We start from the raw sequence: 22,817 nt of genomic DNA on the forward strand, positions 1-22,817 counted from the left end.
GAGACTGAGATGGTTAAGTGACTTGGCTAGGGTCACACATGTAGGTAAGTGTCTGAGGTGAGATTCAAACTCATATCTTATGTACTCTGTCTACAACCCTCCCTTGCCCCATTTCCATTTTCCCTCCCCTCCCCTCCTCTTCCCTTCTCTTCTCTCATTTGGCCTCCCTCCCTTCCCTTCCCTTCCTTTTGTTTTCCTTGTTCTGATTACTTTGCTTTACATTAGTTCTTATAAGTCAGGAAAACTTAGGTTCAAACCAGCCTCAGATACTTAGTGGGCTGTGTGTGTGAGCCTGGATAAATCATTTACCCTCTCTAAGACTCAGTTTCTTCATCTGTAACACAAGCTAAACTTGGTGACCACAATGGTTGCAGCTCCACATCTGTGAGCCTTTTACAGAACATATTTGCTTCAGATAAAGCCTGGACCACACAGTCCTTTCTGCTCTGAGAATCTGTGATTCCGTGATCCCGCAGGATGCTTCACACTCCATCTGTCTGCCTCAGCCATTTCCTGGGCATCCACCGCGTAAATCTTCCTCCAAACAACCAGAACACCTCAGACTTGAGGGTCTCAACACACATCAGTTTTATTACCACAGCCCTGGGACCATGCTGTCCTGACCAGAAGGTCCACCAACACAAATCCCCGGCCTGCCATCTGTAATGGGTGCCAGAGGCCAAGCCATATTTCTTATCCTATCTACCCCAGCTATCGGTCCAGCCAACATGGGAGTTCTCCCCTCCTATAACCCACTTTCCCTCTCTGGTCCTGGGAACAATAACTGAATCAACACTACAATTCTAAGGAGAGGCAATGTCCAGTGACTGCCTTGCTGTTGTTCAGTCCTTCATTCTCAAAGAGGACTGATGGCATAACCAGGGTGATATCTTGACTTACCTGTGAATTCGAAAGAGGTGAGGAAGACTGTGAAAAATCACCAGCCCTGATGGAGTCATGGGACATGGACCCCTAAAAGGAAAAGACCATGTCTTTGAATGCATCTCAGCCCCTCAACTTTCCCACCCATTTCAGCAGTTCAGGTCAAGGGCATTTCACCTGAGCTATCTGGCCCATCCCAGTCTACCTAGATACTCAGTAAGCCTTTTAACTGCCCTTTCACGGTGGCCCTCATTGTCTACCCTGGCCCACCCCAGCTGCTCACCACTCCTTAATCCCATTCAGATTTTCTCACAGTCTTTTTTGTATGTAAGTATCAGTCCCATCCTCATCAAGTTAGCAGATTTACCAGGAATCTTGCCCATCATTCTGGTGTTAGAATGAAACCATGTTATTTTGACTGAAAGAAGGTTTGAGTGGTTGAATTCTTTCCAGGCAGACTCTCCCTCTATGCTTACATTTCAGGGTTCCCAGCACCCCAAATTTCATCAAACCTCATTCTCTTCTCCAGTCATCAGAGTCCAGAGGCAAGATGAAAGTCAAGACTGGTGATGGCCCAGGATGCAGTTGGCGACCTTGACCTTTGTAAATTAAGGTCTTTCCCTGTCTGAGGCAGCACCCCACTCAGTGACTAAGGGCTAGGGAAGAATTGAGATAAGAGATAGTTTACCATCCAAAAAAGTATCAGTTCAGGAGGGGAAAATGATTCTACTTAATACCCCTGTGACTTTTCAGGCCAAAACACCACTCTTTGGCCACTACTCTCTTATTTCTCTCCCCTTTAGAGTGTAAACCCCTTGAAGATAGGGTCTTCCTACTTTGCATCTTAGTGCTTTCGACATAATAACATGAACATCTTAAGCAATGTTCATTTCTTTTCAGTAATTCCAAGTTTAAAACAGTTCTGAGGTGACAAGGCATTCAGTGCTGCAGAATGATGGCTTACCCCATCTTGAATAATTTTGCCTTCTCCCCTCCACTTCCTGGCTTCCTTCAAATGCACGCTCAAATTCTTCCCTCTTTTAGCAGCTTTTCCCAGCCCCCACCTTCACCCCAATCCCTTAGGAATTACCTCCTACTTACCCTGTATATATTGTGTTTGCACGTTTTCTCCCCCATTAGGATGTGAACTCCTTGAGGGCAGGGACGTTTTTTGCCTTTGTATCACCATCACTTAACGTACTGCATATAGTAGGTGATTAATAAATGCTTTTTGATTGAATGCTGCGGTCTAGGAGGGACCAATATACTAAATAATTTGCTTAAGGAAAGTTCTTATTCTTCTCAGACATTAAAGTATAGATTTTTTTTTTGAAATTTTCATATGAAAAACATGGCGTAGTGGTTAGTACCCTATGATCTGCTGTCAAAAGACCTTATGGAAAGTAATTGCAGAGTGTAGAGACTCTAGTCATCATTAAGTCCTTGTTTTTAGAGGAGGAAACTGAGGCCAATAAAGGTTAAATTACTTGCCCTTGACTTTAAGTCCTGTTCCCATTCCACAGTACCAGAAAGCCTCCTTCATACCCTAGTTATGTGACCTTTGACCCATTTATCTTTTGTGAGCCTCAGTTTCCTCACCTACAAAATGGAAGTTATATTAGTACTGTATTATTATATTATATTGGCATCATAGTAATCATTTATGATTGTATGACTTTCCTTAGTTATTGTGAGGAACAAAAGAAATCATCTTTAAGTATATGAATGTATATATATGTATGTCTATATGTTTATACATGGATATATGGTTTTAAAGTGCTTTAGACCATGTTGTTATATTTTGTATACCATAGAGTGCATTATGTATTGACTTTATTTGCTATGCATTATATATTATAATGATCCACCATAGATCACATGTTATACTTGTCAGTAAATGCCCTACTATATATATATATATATATATATATATGTATGTTAATTGATACTCTATCACACACACACATTAATGTATACCCTACTATATACAGGATATCCCTTAAGTCCTAATGCAGCTTTAAACTATTAAAGCTTAACATGGCGCTAGGACTTTGGGGACACCTTGTATTCTATTTTCTACATATTATGTAACAATGCTATATCTACATAATAATACAGGTCTCTACAAATATTATCTCATCAAAGAAGTAGTCACCCAACCTTTGTTTGAAGACCCCCAAAGGGGAGGAAGCCAACTCTCCCCAAAGACAGACTTTTGGCAAGCTCAGATTATGAGTAGACGAATCCTGACTTGCAGCCTAAATGTAGACCCCAGTCACTTGTACCTGTCATGCCCAGTTCTGTCCTCTAGGTTCTGTTCTCTTCTATGGTGTTGGCTTGGCTTGCTCTTTGTTTGGGAATTCTGAAGCTTTTAGGTCATGGGTAGCCTGGGGAAAGCTATGGATCCCTTTTCAGAATGGTTTTTACCTACTAATCTTCAGTGAGAGGTTAGTTATAATGAAGATCTATTTTTCCCCCCTCAAATTCATGAATTTTCCTAAACTTTCTCCCCTTATCCATGGAGTCTGTGAACCCCAGGTTAGGAAGCCCTGCCTTAGGGGGGAGTTGATTGTAAGAGTCCATGTTTGTCTCTGTCCCTCCCATGCCAAGATCAGTATGTGGCACCTAACAGTTGCTGAGTAAAGGCGTGTTAGGAGTGGACTGGATTTTCAATCTTCCCTGTTCATAACTGCCCCTGAAATAATCACAGTTACAGTCCCATCAGGTCATGCTTTCATTTATTTACTTCATATAAAAATCTCTCAAGAATGCATCTGAACACAATATATAATAATAATAATAATTATTATAATAATTATAATTATGATACCATAACATACATTGTGAGAAACTTTGGAAAACAATAAAACATCCACCTGGAACAATGCAGTGCTGAACAGACACACAGACCCATCGGTCAGCACAGCTGTGCAAGGACTTCCCAATGATTGGGGTCACAAGGTTGGACCAAAGGGTTTACAGATGGAGACAGACACCAGGGATGTGCCTCCCACGGCTTGTCAGAAGAAGCTTCACATTAGCATAGTTATGACATCCGTTCACATTCTGCTATCAGAATTCACATTGCAGCAAAGCAGCCGGTTTTTGCATCTCCTCTCATTGGCCCAGACACGGCACCCCTCACTCACAGCACTCACAGCACTGGGGGCTTTCTTGAGCCTTTCAGTAGTTTGGATATAGTCAGAAGGACCACCTGTGCAGGTAAGGACGTAGTGTTGCTTTGGAGACGGGAGCCCCAGCGGCAGCCAGAACGCCTTTGGAACACTGTGTAGGGACTAGGACTGACGTGGCATGACACATCTCATACTCCCCTATCTCGAGCCCAGTTCAAACCCCATCGTCTCTGACACAGGTTAGCCCTCTTTCCCCAGCACCAGTGTTTGAAAGGGGTTCCCCTGCCAGCTGTGACTGACCCAAATGGAGAGAATCTCTCTTGATGAAAGCCTCCTGAGGATGGAAGGGAGGGGGCTGCTGGGGGGTCCGTATGTCTCTCTTGAGCTATGTCCAGGTTCTCCAGAATGCCGTAGAAAAGGGAACAAAGGTGCAGCTCTTAGGTAGAGCTTTCTACACAAATTTCTTGAGCACCGCCATTGGCGGACAATGTTAAGTTATATAAATTAATAACTTACAAAACATTACACTATATACATAAGTAATAAATATACTGTTATAAACAGTAATGAGGGTGTTAGAACTGAGGACAGTGCAAGAGGAAGATGGCCTAGCTAAACCTAACCACCTATGGTAAGGGGCAAGGAGAGAGAACGGGAGAGCGTGCAACGTTCACTGCGAAGGGGGCTGGGAAGACGCACCACGCACAGCCGGCGGGGCCTTCTTATGTTGGATGGGGTGCACCGTTGTGATCCCACCAAAAATGAAGGGGCCCACCCAACCCCCAGTTTGTTAAAATTTTATTCTGCGGGCAATCCCAGTGGAATCCAATCAGGCTAAGGGAGAAGGCAGGAGTGCTCTGGGGAATGAGGAGGGTGGGTGGGGGGGCATGGCCAGGGAAGGGGAGACTGGGGAGCAGAAAGAACAAGACCCTTCCTCTCTAGCCTTTAAAAGAAAGACAAGCAGGGGAAAGAGACTGACTGCCGGGGAAGAAGGAAGACGGGCTTCTCCTTTTCAGAAAGACTTGAAAAAAGTGTACAGAAATTTCCAAAACACTTTGTTCTGCGTAGAAGTTGATACTAAACTCTGGGTATTCAACAGGCATTTAAAGACGTGAAAACGCTTTACAAAAAAGGCACACGGGTTTGCAGACAGGAGGAGAGATGGGCAGGTTGGCAGAGAGAGAGTCATTGGTCAGTGGGGCCTGCCCCTCGTACGGGGTCAGGGGTCCAAAGTCTAGTGCAGAAAAAAACAAAGTTCTCTCAGCTGAGTGTCATCTTCTTGGGTACTCGGACGACAGCAGCGGTTCAAGCTGGTTCCATAGAGACAGAAAGCTTCTGCCACCGCGAGGCCCCAAGGCCAGCACGAGTCATCTCATGGGGTTTCCTGAGAAGCTGTTCTTGTCACACTCTCCCACTCTGGCTCCAATCTCAAGGAACTGCAAAGGTCATTTGGCCTTCATCAGAAGCAGGCCTGGGACCCGCATTGCAGGCTGGCCCTACTGGACAGCGGGCATGCTCATTAAGGACTGAATGTTCACCTCTACCTAGCGAGAGGGCCTGGCTCCAGGCATTATGTGTCTACCGGGGATGTGTCTCCCATCTCAGTCTCTCCATCGGCCTCCCCCGGAGACTCTCGGTGCTCTGGGTCGATCACACACAGTGTCTTTGTGCTTCCGAAATAGCCGATGTTCTCCCCTTCCTTCTCCGGCCCCTCTGAGTCCTCCTCTTCCAAGGTCAGTTCAAACTGGAATTTCTCCATCAGCCCCTGACAGTCTCTGCCCTGCTCCTCGAGCGGGGGGGAGGGGCTCTGTGGAATCATGCTCTGGTACCAATTCCGGTTGTCTTCCAACGTGTCCAGGATGTCTTGGGCATCGGGTTGCACCAGGTCCGCCCAGGTCTCCCAGAGGGGATGCACGATGTAGTCGATGAAGCCAACCTGGGGGAAAAGAAGATTGCACATTTGTTCCTGACATGTAAAGAGGCGTTATTTCTCTACAACAGTTTAAGGTGGATTCCAAGTCAATGAGCATGAAGGACCTACTGTGTGTGGCATTGTGCTAGCCTTGGAGAGCGCAAAGACAAAGAAGAGATGGTCTCTTTGGGCAAACACCAATGATTTCAAGGAGGGAGGGGAGCGCTCATAGAGGGCTGTCTGGCAATCCAGAAGGGCTTCCCATAGGAGGTGACATTTGGGAGCCTTGAAGGCAGCTAGGAGAGAGGGCATTCCTGGAAGTAGGTCTAGCCTGGGACCTGGTCAGATCTGGGCTTTAGGAAACATCAGCCCAGCATCTGTGCAAGGATGAGAAGTGAGAACCCTGAGGCCTAGACAAGGGAAGCCCCAGTCTTCACTTTACAGAGACAGTAAGTGGGACAGCTGGGATTCAAGCCCAAGTTCTCCGACTTCCATGGACATGCTCTTTCTGTCTTACTGTGCCTTGTGTGCCACTGTCTATCTAGTGTACACAAACCTGTCCACTTAATATGGCTAGCCTGATCCCTATCCACTGGGGGTTCCAGGTTCATGGTGGGAGGCCCCAGAATTCTCCAGACTTTCTCTGCTTCTGTGGGCTTTTCCTAGGGCTGGGTAAAAATACTGGAAAACATGTCAAGCCACAATGCAAACAAATATTCCCTTTGTGGACACGTCTGCCATTGTTTTGGTTCTGTGGGCACACAGTCATTTCCACCAGGAGAAAGAAGGGAAAATACCAAACAATGTGGCAGTTCCTTTTGCGGGGGCTCCTGCGGAGAAACGTGTGGCCAATGGCCTCATTACGGGTGCAGAGTGGGCCCTCACATCCTCCATGAGCTAGCCATGGCCTGGACCTGACCCCTTCAGTGTCCGACAAACAGGAAGCCCTGGGGAGAGTGAAAGAATAGGCCTGGAAAGGAGTGAGGGAATGGAATTCCCCTGTAATGGGGCTAGGGAGCTGAGGAGGTGTGGGGAGAAGAGGGATGGGGACATTCTCCTATGAGACAACCTTTCCACTGGGGAGGAAATCTACTCATTCACTTCTGGTCACCGGCCATCCTGTCAACATGTTCGGCTCAGCCTGACTAAACGTTTTCCAGGGAATAAGACCTTGGCCACAAGTGACCCCTTTGCCTGAGAAGTAACTGTCTGGTTTCTGAAGATTCTTCACACGTTCCAGAGAGCGGCTGCCCTGGGTCTGCCCCAGGTCTGCCCCATTGTCAGTGGTTAGAAGGGCCTGATGGCCTGTGAGTCACACAGCTCACGCACTTCCCTCCTCCTTCTCCCTCTCCATCCCCCCTCTCTGTCCCTGATCTTTCAGATCTGCTTCCCCTCTCACTTCCCCTCTTCTCTCCTCTTCCTTCTCACTGTCTCCTCTGTCTCTTTCTCCTCTTTCTCACACATTTTTCCTCCAGTGTTCCTTTTGTGTCTGTGTTTAATGAGTTTTAAAAAGACACCGTTAGGGGTTTTTCTAGGATTCCAAGTTCAAGAAAAGCTACAGAAATCGAAACTCTCAAGAGTCACTCCCCTTCCTCTCATTTTTTGAGTCATATTTAACTTGGGAGCCGAGATGGAACACTAGACTTGGAATGAGGAAGACTCATCTTCACGAGGTCAAATCTGGCCTCAGACACTTACTAGATGTGTGACCCTGGGCAAGTCACTTCATTCTATCTGACTCAGTTTCCATAAACCTCATCTGTAAAATGAGCTGGAGAAAGGACAAGGAAAACCACTCCAATATCTTTGCTGAGAAACCCCTAAATGGGTCATAGTGCGTCAGATAGGCTTCCTTCAGGAAAGACCCCAGCACTGTGACTTCTGGGATGGCCTTACATGTGAGAATGAGCTTGAGGAGGGAACGAGCTTTTGGGAACAGTGCTGGAGCTGGGACCTCTGTTAACAAATACAAGAGCAGGAAAAAGCCCAAGAAACCCAAGACCCAGCTCATGGCCACAGATCCATCCCTGACTAGATGAATGACCCCAGGCAGCCAATTCTTATCTATCAAATAGGGCTTAATCATGCTCGCTGTACATAGGACTGTTCTGAAGATTAAATAGTGTGTATGGAATCTTGTAAAACACAAAAATCACTATCCTGACACATAATACTATTTTTTTCTAATGGACTTCATTTCTTCTTCAATACTTTTTTTTTTTTTTGGAGGGGGGAAGGATCTAAAACTATGATTTTTTTTTCAGTTAACTCTCAGTGAGAAAACTACATTTGCCAATACATATCAGCCACTTTCTTTGTAACTTCGAGTGTTGTCAAGCTCTCTGGTTGGCCAGGAGTGGAGTGGGGGAAGCTGGGAGGCATAGAGAGTTATAATGACTTGGACATATGGCCAATGTGTCAGTGACAGGATTTGACCTGAGACCTTTCAACATCCTCCTTCTATGTTCTTCACCATCTGCCTTGCCATGGTTCAGTATTTTAAAGTGCCTTTATTTTACTGGAGTAGACCCTCTTTCAACCAGAGTTGAATAATTCCTCCCTCCATCACCAAGTACAGGAGAGGGTCTCTGAGTATCGAGGGAGCTGTAAATAACCATGATTCTGTAACCAAGCTGGCGAGCTTTTGATAACCGAGGGTCCCCTCCACATCATGGAAAAGCACTGCAGGAATACTTTAATGGAGAAAGATTTCATCTGATTTACTTTATATTTATTAATCTGTCTTATATGTTGTTTGCCATAAGTAAAATTTCCTGCAAATTTTAAAAGCCAAATTGTAAGTTGTAAAGGTAAAATTGTCAAGTAAATTCCTTGAGGGAAACATCCATTTCATTTTGGTATTTGTACTGCCAGTACCTAGCACACTGCCTTAACTTATGTTTATTGAATAACAATATATTTAGCTGTATTATTTAAAATAAAAAACACAATTCCTTTGTATTTGGATGATTTCATAGTATTTCCATATACTTACCACCTATTTATATGCATGTATATATAGGCACATACATGTATGTGTACATAAGTTATGTGTTACCTACACATATATACATACGTATGTGTGTATACACACATCATCTATAATTTCCATACATTAATTGATGTCAAGACATCCTGACGTCATGGTCACCTATGAGATGTCCAACAACCCTAAGGGAAGAGTTTAATTTGGGGTCAGCCAAATGGCTCCTGGACTGGATAGTAATTAACACCAAAGAAATCCAGTCATTTTTCCAATACAGATGTTCACTAGATCTTATTCCCCAAAAAGGCCATCTAGCTTTGTCATTTGTCATCCTGCAAAAATGCTGCTGTGGTCAGCCTTCAATTGGCCTCATAGCCACCCTTGGCATCTGAAACATGCTTGAATCTCTGGGCCTGTGGCAAGTGGTCATTAGCACGTGAGGACCTCAGAATGCCCAGCATGTAACTTCTAATGTTGCTGGGAAATGTTGCTATGCTCACGGAAGGCAGAAGCAACATTAGTGTTGTATAATGAGAAGGGATGGGAGGAATCAGTATCTGAGCCTGGAATCAGGGTCCCCACGTCTGGGCTTTCCTGGGCAGAGGGAGGAATGGATTCTGTGTGTAGGGACAACAAAAATAGACTGAAGGACAGAGAAAGCAAACTCAGTGTGAAGAACCAGACAGCTCGACAGAACTCTGAACTTGGAGGCAGGAAGAGCTAGGTTTGAAACTGAGACACTCACAGACTCCCTGTGTAATCCTGGACAAATGAAATAGCTTATCTGTGCCTCAGTTCCCTCATCTATAAAAGGAGGGAATGGTACTAATAACCAATAGGATCTGTTATAGCTCCAAATCTATAATCCCACGAGTAAAGCAAAGGACAAAAAACATAGCCAGAAGAAGCTTAAAACTATGGTCAGCTAAACCAAATGGAATTTTGAGATGACAACCAGCAAGGGGATACATGGAACCCTACTTTGATGGGTTTCCTAAGGCTGCTTAATTATCCCCACCCATTGAAAGTATGAGGGGAATGGAGAGGTCCCTGTGAGTCATCATTATAATGGAAACAATGGGTAAGTGACCTCCATGGAAATATATTATTTAGAGGGGGGGGGCAGGGAGGGAACAAGATAAAGGTTTTAAACTCCAAAGAAAAATGCTAAAATTCACAAACAACATCTTATAGATTTCTGTGTCACATACCTGGGATTTCTCCACTGAGGCAGTGTGTTTGTCACACATGGGGCTGATCTCCATGCCCCTCTCTCTCTCCTTGTCTCCCTGTTGGAAGAATTCCTCCATGATGCGGTCTGTCCATTGCCGGTACAATTCCAAAGACTTGGTGGGGTTGCTCAGGTCTGCACAATGCACCATGTTGCGGAGGACCTAGGGTGGTCAAGTTCAGAAATCCCATTAAAAAGCATGCAAATGCTAAAGGAACATCTAGTCCTGCCCTCCTCAGGCCCATCCTGGTACACTTGATCTGCTTAAAGACACCAATAATATTTGGGCCATCAGAAAACTGTGGAGAGTTTATACAAGATGTGGCTCTTAGGAAAGTCTTGGCTCGGGCCTCCTGGGCTGTGGGCTCAAGGCCAAAGCTTGGTTCAGTATTCCAGGAGAAACAAGCATATTTTTAAAGTCATAGAATTTTAGAGGATTTTAGCCCCTTCTTTCTTAGGAAAAGGTATGCTATTAAAAGTGGATGTCTTTAGACACTGTGCTGCCACCCTCGATGGGACGAAAAGGCAGCTGACATGCGAGGCAACCAAAACTGACTCAACAAATTTCAGATCAGAGGGTTTATATGTACTTTCTAGAAATGACAAATACTCACTCACATGCTATTAATACTAGGTTTTTATATATGTTTTTGAAAAGGAAGGAGTCTGGTTTCTCCCATTCCTTATAATTCTTCTATACAACATGACTGATGTTTAATAGGAATATATGTACAGCCTATATCAGATTGCATGTTGTCTTGGGGAGGGAGGAGGGGAAGGAAGGGAAGCAAATGCTGAAAACTAAAAAAATCAATAAACTTTAAAAAGGAAGGGGGCCCTTTGAAATATAATACATGGAGCTCATGTTGATTACAGATTAAATAATTTACTCATGTGTAACAGGGAATGCAAGGTGAATCTTTCTATCAATGTAGGTTAACATCTTAGCTACCCAGAGAACTGAGAATTGAAGTTTTATGCCTGGAGTCCCTGGGAAAAAGGCCAGCTTTCTATCCTCTATGACCTTCTGCCTCTCGTATATATAAAACACTTCTTATTGCAACCTCTCCTTCTCTGATTCTTCCAACCTTTCTAACCTTGGGCAAGAGTTTTAGACTCTGTGGACTTCCTCAATGAAAGGAGGGATGGGAGATAACCTTCCAGGTGCACTGCCACTAACAAAATCCTATGTCCTCTACCGAAGTAGAATTCTCGGTGCCAAATCCCCAAGAAGCCTTGAGTCCAGATGGCCATCAGGTACCTGTATCCGATCGGTGTAGTTGTCCAGAAGGAGGACACCGGAGCTGGTCACTTTTTTAGTCTCTACCATTGTTTTCAGATCTGCCAACAGCCCCATGTGCTTTGACATATCCGTCGCCAAAACCTGTGACCCCAAAGAGAAGCTCAGTCAACTCAGGCCATGCTCCCCCAAGCACCGAGAGAGGGCAGCAGGGGCAGCTGGGGAAGAGAAGCCTCACCATGTCGATCACCATCTTCCTGAGCGTCTGACGCTGCTTTTTCGTCAAGTTCTGGAAAATGTCACAGTGTTCTTCCTGGAGCAACTTGAACCCAACGGCCAGGTGGTGGTTCTCCAAAACAGACTCATCATTATACATCAGGGCGAGCTCAGAATCTAGGAGGAAGAAAGAGGAAAAGTGACTTTCTGTTAGGAAAAAAAAAAACTACAGAAGCAATCATCTCTAATATATACAAAAAGTCTTCTACAAAAATCATAATCCTAGAATCCCAGACTTTGAGGGGGAGACGGGACCTTAACAACCACCTAGTAACTATTCCAATGCAGGGTCTGTGGGTCATTTCTTGGCATCTCCCAGCATTTAGACCAGTGCCTCATCCAGAATACGCATTTAGTAAGTGCTTATTGACTGACTGAGTGATTGTATCTGTTTGAGGGTTTACAAAACAATTTACTTACAACAATATTATTACCCTCATGAGCAAATTATTCTGGAGAGGTCAAATGATTTCCCCAAGGTCAGAAAGCCCATAAGTAAGTTCCCTGGAGGGAAGGGGCTGTTTCTTTTCTACCTATCATGCTTAGCACACAGTAGGTGCTCAATTAAATAATGTACCATGTGGCTGGCTGAGCAGATGCCTACTGTGGAAAAAATTTTTTCTCTGGTGAAGCCAAAGGGCCAGAGGATTGAAGCTTGCTCTAACCAACCCCAACAGGTAGCTATTTAAAGGTGGGCAACCCACGCATACATGAGGCCCTACAAGAACCAAAGGCTTGGACTCTTTCTCAATTACAACCATGGATATTAAGAGATGAAATGATGTGTCTATTAAACTGTCGACACTGAACACTAATCATCACCACCATCAGACAACGGTTTTCCACAAGAAGACCAATATGAAGCTGAGTCACTAACAAGAAACCCGTGCCATTCCTAGAATGGACATATTGAAGGATGAATCCTTGTCAAAGAGCAGATGCCCCTGTATGAGGCACTTTGGTGAGGGGTCAGAATGAAGGACCCACTTGAGATACTCATCACCTGTGTGGCCCTGGGCCAGTCTCATCCCCCATGAGCCTCACTTTTTAAGGTTCTGATGGCCTTGAAGCTGCCCTCCAGCTCTGAATCTATGATCCATAATGAACGGGAGGAAAAGAGAAGGCACGAATTGAACTTTGAACTATGTACAGAATCACAAAACTGGAAGGACATTCCAAGGTCATCTCGGTTATTCTTTTTGCTTCAGACCTTCCCAGATCGTCTGTACTGAATCTTTGCAATTCCCAATAATGCCTTTCATCAGCAACTGATTCTTTGCTTTATTGGAACTTCGGTAAATTTTCCTCAGTTCCCAAACACTTCGTCTGGTCCTCAGGAGAGACAAACAAGTGTGAGTCAGAAAATCTCTCTGTAAGAGCTCAGCATACTCCTGCAGACCATTATCAAATTAGTCCTCAGTCTTCCCTTCTCCATCCTGAATCATCACATTTCCTTTCTTCTTTCCTCCTAGGCCTTGTTCTACATAATGTTTTTATGGCCCTTGTCTGAACCTTTTCCAAGCTCCTCCTGCAGCTTGTAAAACTGTGGAGAAAGAGCTGGATGCATTATCCTGGGAAGAGCTTGACCAGTGCTCAGTACAATGGAAGAATTACTTCATTATTTATACTTGCCACTCTCTCAAATGGAAACAATAGATGGGGAAAAATGCAATTAGTCATGGAGCTGCCTTGAATCACAGCCCAAGAGGTGAGCTCACTTGTGTTGATGAGGAACTGATTGGAGACCCCCGGATGATCAACATCATGAATGGCAGCAGCAAAGATGGCAGCCAGGATTTCCAAATCTGTGAAGACAGCCTGGGGAGCAAAGAAAGAAGACTTCATCCCAGGGCTCTTTGAGCCAATAAGGGAAAAACAGATAGGACTTATTTTAATTAGCAAGACGGAAGTATAGAGTGGAAAAGCCTTGGACCCAAAGTCAGGACAAATCTGGGTGTGAATCCCATCACTGAACTCGGTCTCTGGGTCACCACAAACAAAACACAGAGTTCCAGAAACTTGGGGCTGGAAAATTTCCTCATCCATCTAGTCCAGTGTGTATTTGCACAGGATTCCTTTCTGAAACTTGACAAAAAGTCAACTGAGCTATGCTTGGGATTCTAGATCTGAAGCCAGAAGAGACTTCAGGCAGCATCTTATTCAGCCCTGCCTCCTCTCATTTTACAGATGAGGAAACTGAGGCCCCGGGAGGTTAAGTGGCAGGAGAGTGGAGTTAGAGGTGAAAGAAACCTCAGAGGTCATCTGGTCCATCCCCATATTTTACAGATAGAATCCTGAGGGTCAAGAGAGGCATAGTTACTTTCACAAGGGTCACACAATAAATGGCAGAATGGGAGAATCAGGTTTGAACTCAGATACTCTCACTACAATTCCATTGTTCTCAACATGGTGCCATTTTGCCCCCAGTGAGGAGACCTTACAACCCCTTGGGGGCAGCCTGGCCACATAACCTGACTGAGACCCAGTTTCTTCATGTGTGAAATGTAGAGAACAGCAGCTATCATGTTTGCCTCACAGGATGGGAATGAGGAGATGTGTGTATGTGTGAGAGTGTGTGTGTGTGTGTGTGTGTGTGTGTGTGTGTGTGTGAGAGAGAGAGAGAGAGAGAGAGAGAGAGAGAGAGATTACAATCTATTAAAAGTTTCATCCTCAGAGGGGGATGGCTTTTTTTTTTAACAAGAAGCCTGAATAAAACCATACTTTTTAACAAAAAGTACTATGTCTGTCCATTAGCAGAAGGCATTTTCAATCGCTGACCTAACAGGACTTGAAGTCAGAGTTATCTGCCCACTCCAGCCTGCAGGTCCAAGCTTGGTGGATCACTGACACACTGCCAAGATGGTTTATATAAACTATTGACTCTAGATTCTTGGATACACAGTGTGTCACAGATGTGGTGCATGCTTTTACAAACCATAGAAGCAAACCAGGACCCTAATTCTGGAAGTCAAGAAGATGGGTTCAAGTCCTGACTCTGTAGGACTCTAGACTCTTTCCGTAGCATCTCTGTGCCTTAGTATTCTCATCTTCAAACTGGTTTCTAAGATCCTTTCCACACTAAATCTTAGCTATCATTTTCTAACCTTCGAAATCTTTCTATGGCTCATCTATGATTTATTAAATAATATTTACTCTACAAGAGAAACAATTAAAGATTGGCTTATTATAATAGCAAAGGGCTCCATTATTAAAAAAAAATAGTCAAAGATGATGTCTTAGGAATCGTCTGAAGGTGTCATCAATAATGAGCATCTAGCATTGCCACACTGGCGTATCCAAAGGTATCCTACTTTAAATTCTGAAGAGCATAAGGAAAGCATGAGAAACCCAGCATGGTCACTCACATCCAGGGCTGGGGTAGAAAGAAGAACGTGGGTTGACTGGGCAACATCTGCAGCATGAAGGCTGTTATGATATGCCACATCGGAGTGGTAATGGTCTTCTAAAGTCATCATGTAGGTCACAAAGGTGTCAGAAGAGATCTTGAATGTCTTTAGAAGGTCTCTTTCCTGTTCGGGAAAATGGATAAAAACACAAATAAGTGGATGATGGTGAATGCTTACCCACAAATAGATAGAAGGAAACTGGAAAAGTCACTGGGATGGGGGAAAAATAAAGGGCCATCCAATGGATTCTCCCAATTTATTCACCTGGAATATGGCGTACATGATACACGTCAAGGGCCTGTTGTGAGAATATCCAGCTACCTTGAAGATGTTGAGACCCCATTTGTTCAGGTCTTCCAGCTCCTAAAAATCAATGGTAAAGCCATTTATTGAGAATATTTTGCTTCATTAAAAACAAACAAAAAATCTGTTCAATGAAGACTAACCACAGAACATCAATGTCTCCAATGGAACTTTCTGGGTAACTGTGTACACTTAGATCTGTTATTTTCACAGTCTTATGAGTCCTTCCCTCTATGGAAATCTATGTCTGTTCATTCTAATTGACTTGGTCTTCCATAATTGTAGCTGACCTGTATGCTTTCCCTCTAGTTCTGCTCTCCCCACCCCAACTTTCCACCAGTTTCTTTGACCCGACTTCATTTGATTTATATTGCATGAGTAGTAATTGTGAAATGTGGATTGGAACCCAGATCCTCTGACTTAAGAGCCAATGTTCTTTTCAGTTCCTATAGGACCATAGCATCAGCTTTAAATATAGGCTTAGGGAGATTTCCCTGACATTTGAGGACAGCAGCTGAAAACCATCAAAGATAGTCCAACCATCAGGATATTATAGTATAGAAGTCAGCCTCAATCACTCAACCTTAAAAGGGTGACATACGCACTATGACGTGCAATGATTGTCATAGATTAGAGTCACTGGGCCATCAAATGAGAACTGGGAGACATAGTCTGTTTGGAGGTCTGAGTTTCAGGGGTTGTGCCTGAGTCAGGTAACTGCTGATTTCATTGTGGAGGCTTTAGGATGTTGGAAGGCACTGTGGGAAACATCCAGTTCAGCAATTGTGATTTGTAGTCCAAAGACCAGAGCTCAAATTCTGGCTTTGTTCTTAGCTACTGTGTGACCTTGGGAGGTTACTTCTCCCCCTCCTTTTTCCCCTTAAGTGAGAGTACTGAATTCAACGATCTCTAAGGTTCCTCAAGGTTTAAATCCTATAAATCCTTTCATTTGAGAGATGAATAAATGGAGACCCAAAAGGATCAACTGTTGTCCAAGGTCATGTCGCTCTTAAGTGGGAGAAAAAGGGCTCGGCTTTCTTAGTCCAGGGGTAGAATGCATTTGGAGCTAATGGGTTCCTCCTCACACTAGGTCTTTAAGCAAAGTTTGGCTAGCTACATATAATTATGTTACATTAAATTTCAATTATTTTTCTTAATTAATAAAATTTTATTTTCTTTCCTTCTCAACCTGCCCCCCCCCCGAAAAAAAGTAAAACAAATTCCTTATAACAAATATGCATAGTCAAGCAAATAGAATTCCCACCTTGTCTCTGATTTGAAAACCCCAGTTCCTTTAACTCCCAAGCCAATACTCTGGCCCCAGTGCCATCTGCTGCTTTTCCTCCTTTACTCTCAAGATAGCTCCCATCCCCATCTAGACTCTGTGAAGCACAGGCATGCCTATGCCTAAGCTCACACATACTTTTGCCAGGTGATCTTCCTTCTCCGTCTTGACCCCGAAGCGAGAGATGCTGGTGTTATTCAGACTAGAGCTGTGCATCAGCTTTTTGACCCCACTTATCTGGGTCATGACTTGCTGTTCTTTTTTCTTCTTCTCCCTGTCTTTCTGAGTGGGAGATGGAATCTCCACTTCATTCTGCTTATCTGTAAAAGAAAGAAAGGGGGGTACACTCTCAGTCCACCATTGGCACAGCAGCAGGGCAGAAGGAACTCAGACCGTGGGAGGGTGGGGCATTAGGCAGTGCTAGTGCATGAATTATCTTCATAATGAGCCAAAGTTAGTGACCACATGGTGAGAACAGGTACAGACTTTTTGAAAAGTTAACAAATGATCTCCCTCACTCAATATGTATAACAGATGTTTCTAAAGAGATTCTGTAGAATGAAACTGGGTTTTAAATAGATGATTGTTTTTAAACTAGCAAATGAGAAGAATGAGGAGAGGTATGAAATCCCTCATGGGTCCTCAGTGTATAAAATTAACATAAAGGAAAATGGGAGAAGGCAATTCAATTCAACAAACATTGTTTAAGGATATACATAAATGTTATATTCTACCTGTGTGACCTTGTACAGGTCACTTCACCAATCTTGGCCTCAGTTTCCTCATCTATCAAATGGGACATTTGAACTAGATGACCTCTAAGAACCCTCAGAGCGCTAAATCCATGATCCTATAGTCACATGCTTATGCTTACTATCTCTGTGACCTTGGACAAGTAATTTCAATTTCCTCATTTGGAAAGTGAACAGTCTAGAAGAAGTGATGTAGTCTCATACCATGCACTGATTTTACAAGGTTCTTTTTGCCTCTTTATTTTGTGTGGTTTAGTAATGAGAGGCTTAGAAATATAACTCGTTAATTTAATGATTTGATCAGTGCAATAATATATATATATATATTATTACATAAAATAATTATACATTAGATATAAAACAATATTACATACATTGTATGTAACAAAACACCTATATCAATGCAATAACATATACATATTACACTAATAATGTATGCATATTACATGTAATATAGATAACCAATGTAATATACATTTGTGCATACATGTTTTTCAATATGTATTCAAGATTGTGTTCTACAGAACACCCTCCTGTGTATTCATTACTTCCATTAAAAATAATTAATCTCTACAATGTACATATTGTTTTGTCTGATAGAATATAAGCTATTTGAGGGCAGGTATGATTTTGTTTTTTTCTTGGGAACCCAGTACCTAGCACAGCCCCTGGGGCATGGCAGGTTCTTAGCACATGCTTTCTTGCTGGTTTGCTTAATCTCTGAGTCAAATTATATCAAGTTAAATCTAACCCCAGGACAAAAGTAAAACTACATTTTGAAGTAAGATCTTGAGTTCCTGGGGACCTCAGAAATGATCATCTCTAGTCCCCCTATTTTAAGATGAGAGAGCTGTGACTAAGTGAATTTCCCAAGATCTCATTTGTTCATGTGTCCCCTTGGCAAGAATCCAGACCTGAGCCTAGGTCCTGCCTCCCAAATCCAGTGTTCTCTCTCCTAATGACACCAGCCTCTGTGGCTCCCAGGCTCCTGGGAACAGAGCTGGAAGGGACTTCATTTAGTCTTTCATTTTTCAGACGAGGGAGAAGGATGCAGTGACTTATCTGAGGTCACACAGATGGTGTCCAAGATGGAACTGGAACTCAGACTGAGACTCCAAGGGCAATGTTCTTTCCGCTACACTCTGTGTCTGAAGGATGCTGGTGTTTGAACCAACTTAGCAACTGGTTTCTTGTTTTCCCTTTTTGTTTTATTGCATAAAAATGATTGCTGCATTAATGGAGGGGGGACACTATTGCTTTTGTGTTTCATGACCACCATTTTTCATGATCCGTTTAGAGATTGTTAGGCCATCCTGTGCCTGTGTAGATATGTGTGTCTCCAGGGGGATTCTGGCACCAGCAGCTTCTTCCTGGGCTTAATTAAAGATTCCTACAATAGTGGGTAATTGAGCTGCCCTACTGCTGTGCCTGGAACATCACAATAAAGGAGATAGTCATTCTTCAGCAGCGAGTGCCAATTTGACACTAATGGGTGTTTCCCTTGTGTGGTCAATGGAACAACTGATGGGTTTCCCTATTCTAAATTCCCTCCCATCAGCGGAGGTGGGGTGGGGGGGTTGAAATAAAAACAAAATAGAAAAACCTGACTGAGAGGAGAAAAGAGGGCTGCACTGAACACCCAGGCCAAATACCACCTCTGAGTCCTGGCTCTGTGACCCCAGGCAAGGCCGAGCCTTTCTCCAAGCCCAGGGTTTTTGTCTGTTGCATTAGATCCAAAGAACTCAGCCATTTTTGGATCCTTCTGGAGTCCGGCAAAGGCTCTGTATCCCATCTCAGTATCATGCTTCTCAATCCATAGCATTACAAAGGAAACCAATTCATGTAAATATGGTTATCAACATATCCTTTAAAAATTAACTCCTGGATACTCCCCAGTAAAGAACCCCCCAGCTAGGCAGGCGGTTCCCAGGGTGCCCTAGGACTCCAAACCCTACTATCTCAACTTGTGAACCCAGCAATGACATTCACATTGCTAGAATGGGGACCCAGCAAGCAAAAGCTGAGGCAGACTAAAATCAAACCACCAAGAGAAAAGTTGCTCCTAATGAGGTCAGAAGCAATGAGGGCCTCTCACTGCTGGGAGCCCCCTCACTTGTGAAAGGTACTGGGTGATTTTCTCCTCTGCTAGCCTCAGCAATCTTTAGCTGAATGTAATCAATCAACAGACATTGATTATGCCAAGCACCACGCTTCTTTGTGGCACAGTCTCTGCCCTCAAGGACCTTCCCGTCTATTGGGAGAGATACAACAGACAATGGAATAACTGATTATTTCCAGAACTGACTCTCTCTAACAATGGAAAATTGGCAAAGCTCTTTATGCATCATGGTTCCATCTGAGCTTCACAACAATCCTGTGCGGCAGCTAATAATAACAGCCACAACGGCCAGCATTGCTGATGCTTCTCGCTTGAGATGGATTTTCTCATTTTAGCTTAGGTTCATACTACAGTGGAAGCTGGTGTCATAACAGCTCCATATACACAGTACTAGAAGGTCTGCAAAACTCCTGGTACAGATTATGGCAATGGCGAGGAGGCACCGAAGTCTTACTGTTATCTCCACTGTGCAGAGAAGAAAACTGAGAATAAAAGGCTAATGACTTGCCCAGGATCACAAAGCCAGCAAGGCTGGGACTGAGGCTTTCCAGCCTCCAGCCTCCACTATGTCCTACAGGCATTACTGTCCTCATGTAACTGAGGTTTCAGAGTTAGAATGAGGCACATACTTGGACCTGAACCCAGGATTTCTTCACTGCAAACCCAGTCTCCATGCCATGCAAGTATTATTATTCTCATGCCCTAGATGAAGAAACTGAGCCTGAGAGATGAAGTCATTTGCCCACATCCACTCAGGTTCTCTTAGTCTCCATAATCCATTAATGAAAGCTTCCTGGAGAAGCTGCTTCCCCAACCTTCTTCACTAACATGGTCTGGTGTTTGCTGAGAAACACCAGGAAATGTTCCTCTCCCCCTTTTCCATCTCCCTTGCTGCCAAGGGCATAGAAACCACCAGGCAAAGCTGGCATTTGGAAAGAAAAGAGAGGAAAAAAAGCCATATTTGAAAGACCAGTGTGCTATCCCCTCCAGGCACAATTCTCAATGAGAGCCTGAGATCAGGCTGAGATTAATTAATGCATGCATGTATGTGTGTGTGTGAGTGTGTGTGTGTGTGTGTGGGTGAGTGTGTGTGTGTGTGTGTGTGTGTGTGTGTGTGTGTGTGATGGGCCAGGCTTGAGTCTAGCCCTGAGTCTTGGCAAGCTGAATCACACTGCTCTGGCTGCCCCTTATCGACTGACAGCTCTCTTTGGGCAGATGGGCGAGGTTTAGGAAAGCAGATGTGGTGGTGATCACATCAATTACTGTTTTTCCAGAATTCCACTGTAACTCACTTCCCTGCATAATCTGAAGAGAGTCACCTCACCCCAAAATGGTGGCAATGGGAGGGAAGGGGAGGATTAGAGAAATTAATGAAAAAGATTGGCTGAGGTTTGAAACTTGCAGAAAGGAAGAGGTCCTTCGCTAGAAGATGCCTTCTTTAATGGCCAGAGCGGGGGCTGGGGGAGAGGTGCCTGGGGACAGAAGTATGAGGCAACTTTTTCTTTTTCTTTGTTCTCAAACAAAGCTCCCTGGGATTTCAGACTGAAAGGCAGAGAAAAAACAAATCTGCACATTCCAAAATCCTCTGGAAAAAGCACTTGTCAATATCTCTGGTCCCTCTCTGTCAAAGGGCAATGCAGTGCTGTGGACTCTGGCTGCAGAACCCATAGACGATTGATTCTCTGTGAGCTGATGAAGCTTGGCCTTTAGTATTGATGGAGAAACTGGATGGATCTCCCTCCCTCTCCCCCTATTGCTCTTCCTTTCTCTCCCTCCTCCCCCTCCCCTTTTCCTCCTCTCCTCTCCCCCTCTCTTTCTCCCTCCCTTTCTTTCCCTTTTCTTCTCTCCTCCTTTCTTCCCCTTTCCTCTCTTTCTCCCTCCCTTTTTTTTTCCTCTCCTCTCTTCTCCTCTGGTAATGTAATTCCCTGAGCTATAAAGGAAAATGCACATTGCCTTAATGCTGTGTTGCTATGCCAAGCAAAGGGAGGCGCTGCATGCAGGTCTGGAAGCGTGAGGTCCCCTTGGCACGTGGAGCGACTGAGGGAGACACGAGCCAGCAAAAATCTGCTTGTGAAGTAACAGCCCGACCCTTTTGAGCATATATCCGAAGATGTAACTTGGCCAAAAAGTCGACTCCAGGTAGATTTGCACTATCCACAACCTTCGTGCCACATGAGTCATGGACCAGGGACCAGTGGGGGTCACACATCAGGAATTCAGTCCCGGTCCAGCTACATTCAAACCTTCCTGTGAGAGGCAGTTTCTGACAAAAGCATCCAACAGGGAGAGAATCCCAATACCAGGCGGTGGCCCTGGGAAATGGTGCCAGCTAGTTAGATCATGCTGCCCCTTTCTCCTCTCCCTTCCACTCACCCTCAACCAGAAGGTTTTAAAAAAAAATTATTATTTTCATGTTTATCTTGATTAGAGGTAGAGGAAACTTCAAATTTGGGAGAAAAACCCAACTAACCCTATGGAGTCATTGGGAGATATTTACCTGCAACTCCCCATCCAAGTCTTCTAAATAAGGAAACACCTTTCTAATACTTAGCTCTTGAAAGTACCTCAGGGCATGTGAGCCTAGGAGAGTCAGGACTGTCCCTAGGACACTGCTCATTGGGCTTCTTTGCTTTGGAGGAAAGGAAAGAGGGACTGAACTCCTTCATTGCCAACAACTGGGAAAGGAGAACCCCAAGGAGCAGGGAAGAAATCCAGATGGAATTGAAAATGACTGGACCTAGACCTCACCAATGATCAGACTTGCTCCTATCATTAGGACAAAGCTGATAAAATTGCCCCCTCCCTTCCTCCATGAACATCCAGCATACTTCTGTGACATCATCGCCTCCTCCTTTTTCCCTTCAAGACTGGATTCACCTGGATAAAAATTTCTGTGGGCAGGGGCACACAATGTAATGGTTCCAGCCCCTGAACTCCCCTCCTAGCTATGGCTGCAGGGACCAATATCTTTTATTGTTTAAAAAAAGGTCTGATTTAAAAAAAAAAAAAGTACTTGAAAAGTTCACAGCAAATGTCTTACCTAAGAAAGTGTTTGAAATATATTCAGACACCTGGTTCCCTGATCGACTCATCTCCGAGAGGTGTGTCAGCTCCCGATTCAACATTCTCTTGAACTATTTGGGAGAAAAAGAAAAAAAAATACTTTATTAATAGAAGAAATGAGAAACCATCACCAGTACAATTGTTTCTAACTTTCCCACTGGAGAGACCACCTCGGGGAACTTGGATGAGAGCATAGGTTTCATCTGATTTCATTACCATAAAACACA

The 22,817-nt window shown here is 44.0% G+C and overlaps 1 protein-coding gene across 4 annotated transcripts in view; it reads right to left on the reverse strand.

Moving 5' to 3' along the window:
- Positions 1-3,603: 3,603 nt before the first annotated feature.
- The window catches only part of LOC138164887 (3',5'-cyclic-AMP phosphodiesterase 4B), a 535,743-nt gene continuing 516,529 nt past the window's right edge, over positions 3,604-22,817 (reverse strand). For all 4 annotated transcript variants that reach the window (XM_069092825.1, XM_069092826.1, XM_069092824.1 and 1 more), the window contains 9 exons: positions 22,568-22,661; positions 16,795-16,976; positions 15,333-15,431; positions 15,027-15,191; positions 13,380-13,479; positions 11,624-11,778; positions 11,407-11,529; positions 10,126-10,308; positions 3,604-5,952 (listed from right to left, as the gene is read on the reverse strand). In XM_069092825.1, the coding sequence (XP_068948926.1) occupies positions 5,587-5,952; positions 10,126-10,308; positions 11,407-11,529; positions 11,624-11,778; positions 13,380-13,479; positions 15,027-15,191; positions 15,333-15,431; positions 16,795-16,976; positions 22,568-22,661 (1,467 nt within the window). In that variant the 3' untranslated portion in view covers positions 3,604-5,586. The remainder of the gene's footprint in view (positions 5,953-10,125; positions 10,309-11,406; positions 11,530-11,623; positions 11,779-13,379; positions 13,480-15,026; positions 15,192-15,332; positions 15,432-16,794; positions 16,977-22,567; positions 22,662-22,817) is intronic.

Source organism: Petaurus breviceps, unplaced genomic scaffold, assembly GCF_028583685.1.
Source record: "Petaurus breviceps papuanus isolate PSGF00001 unplaced genomic scaffold, PetGlider_PUasm1.0 207, whole genome shotgun sequence".
Lineage (NCBI taxonomy): Eukaryota > Metazoa > Chordata > Mammalia > Diprotodontia > Petauridae > Petaurus > Petaurus breviceps.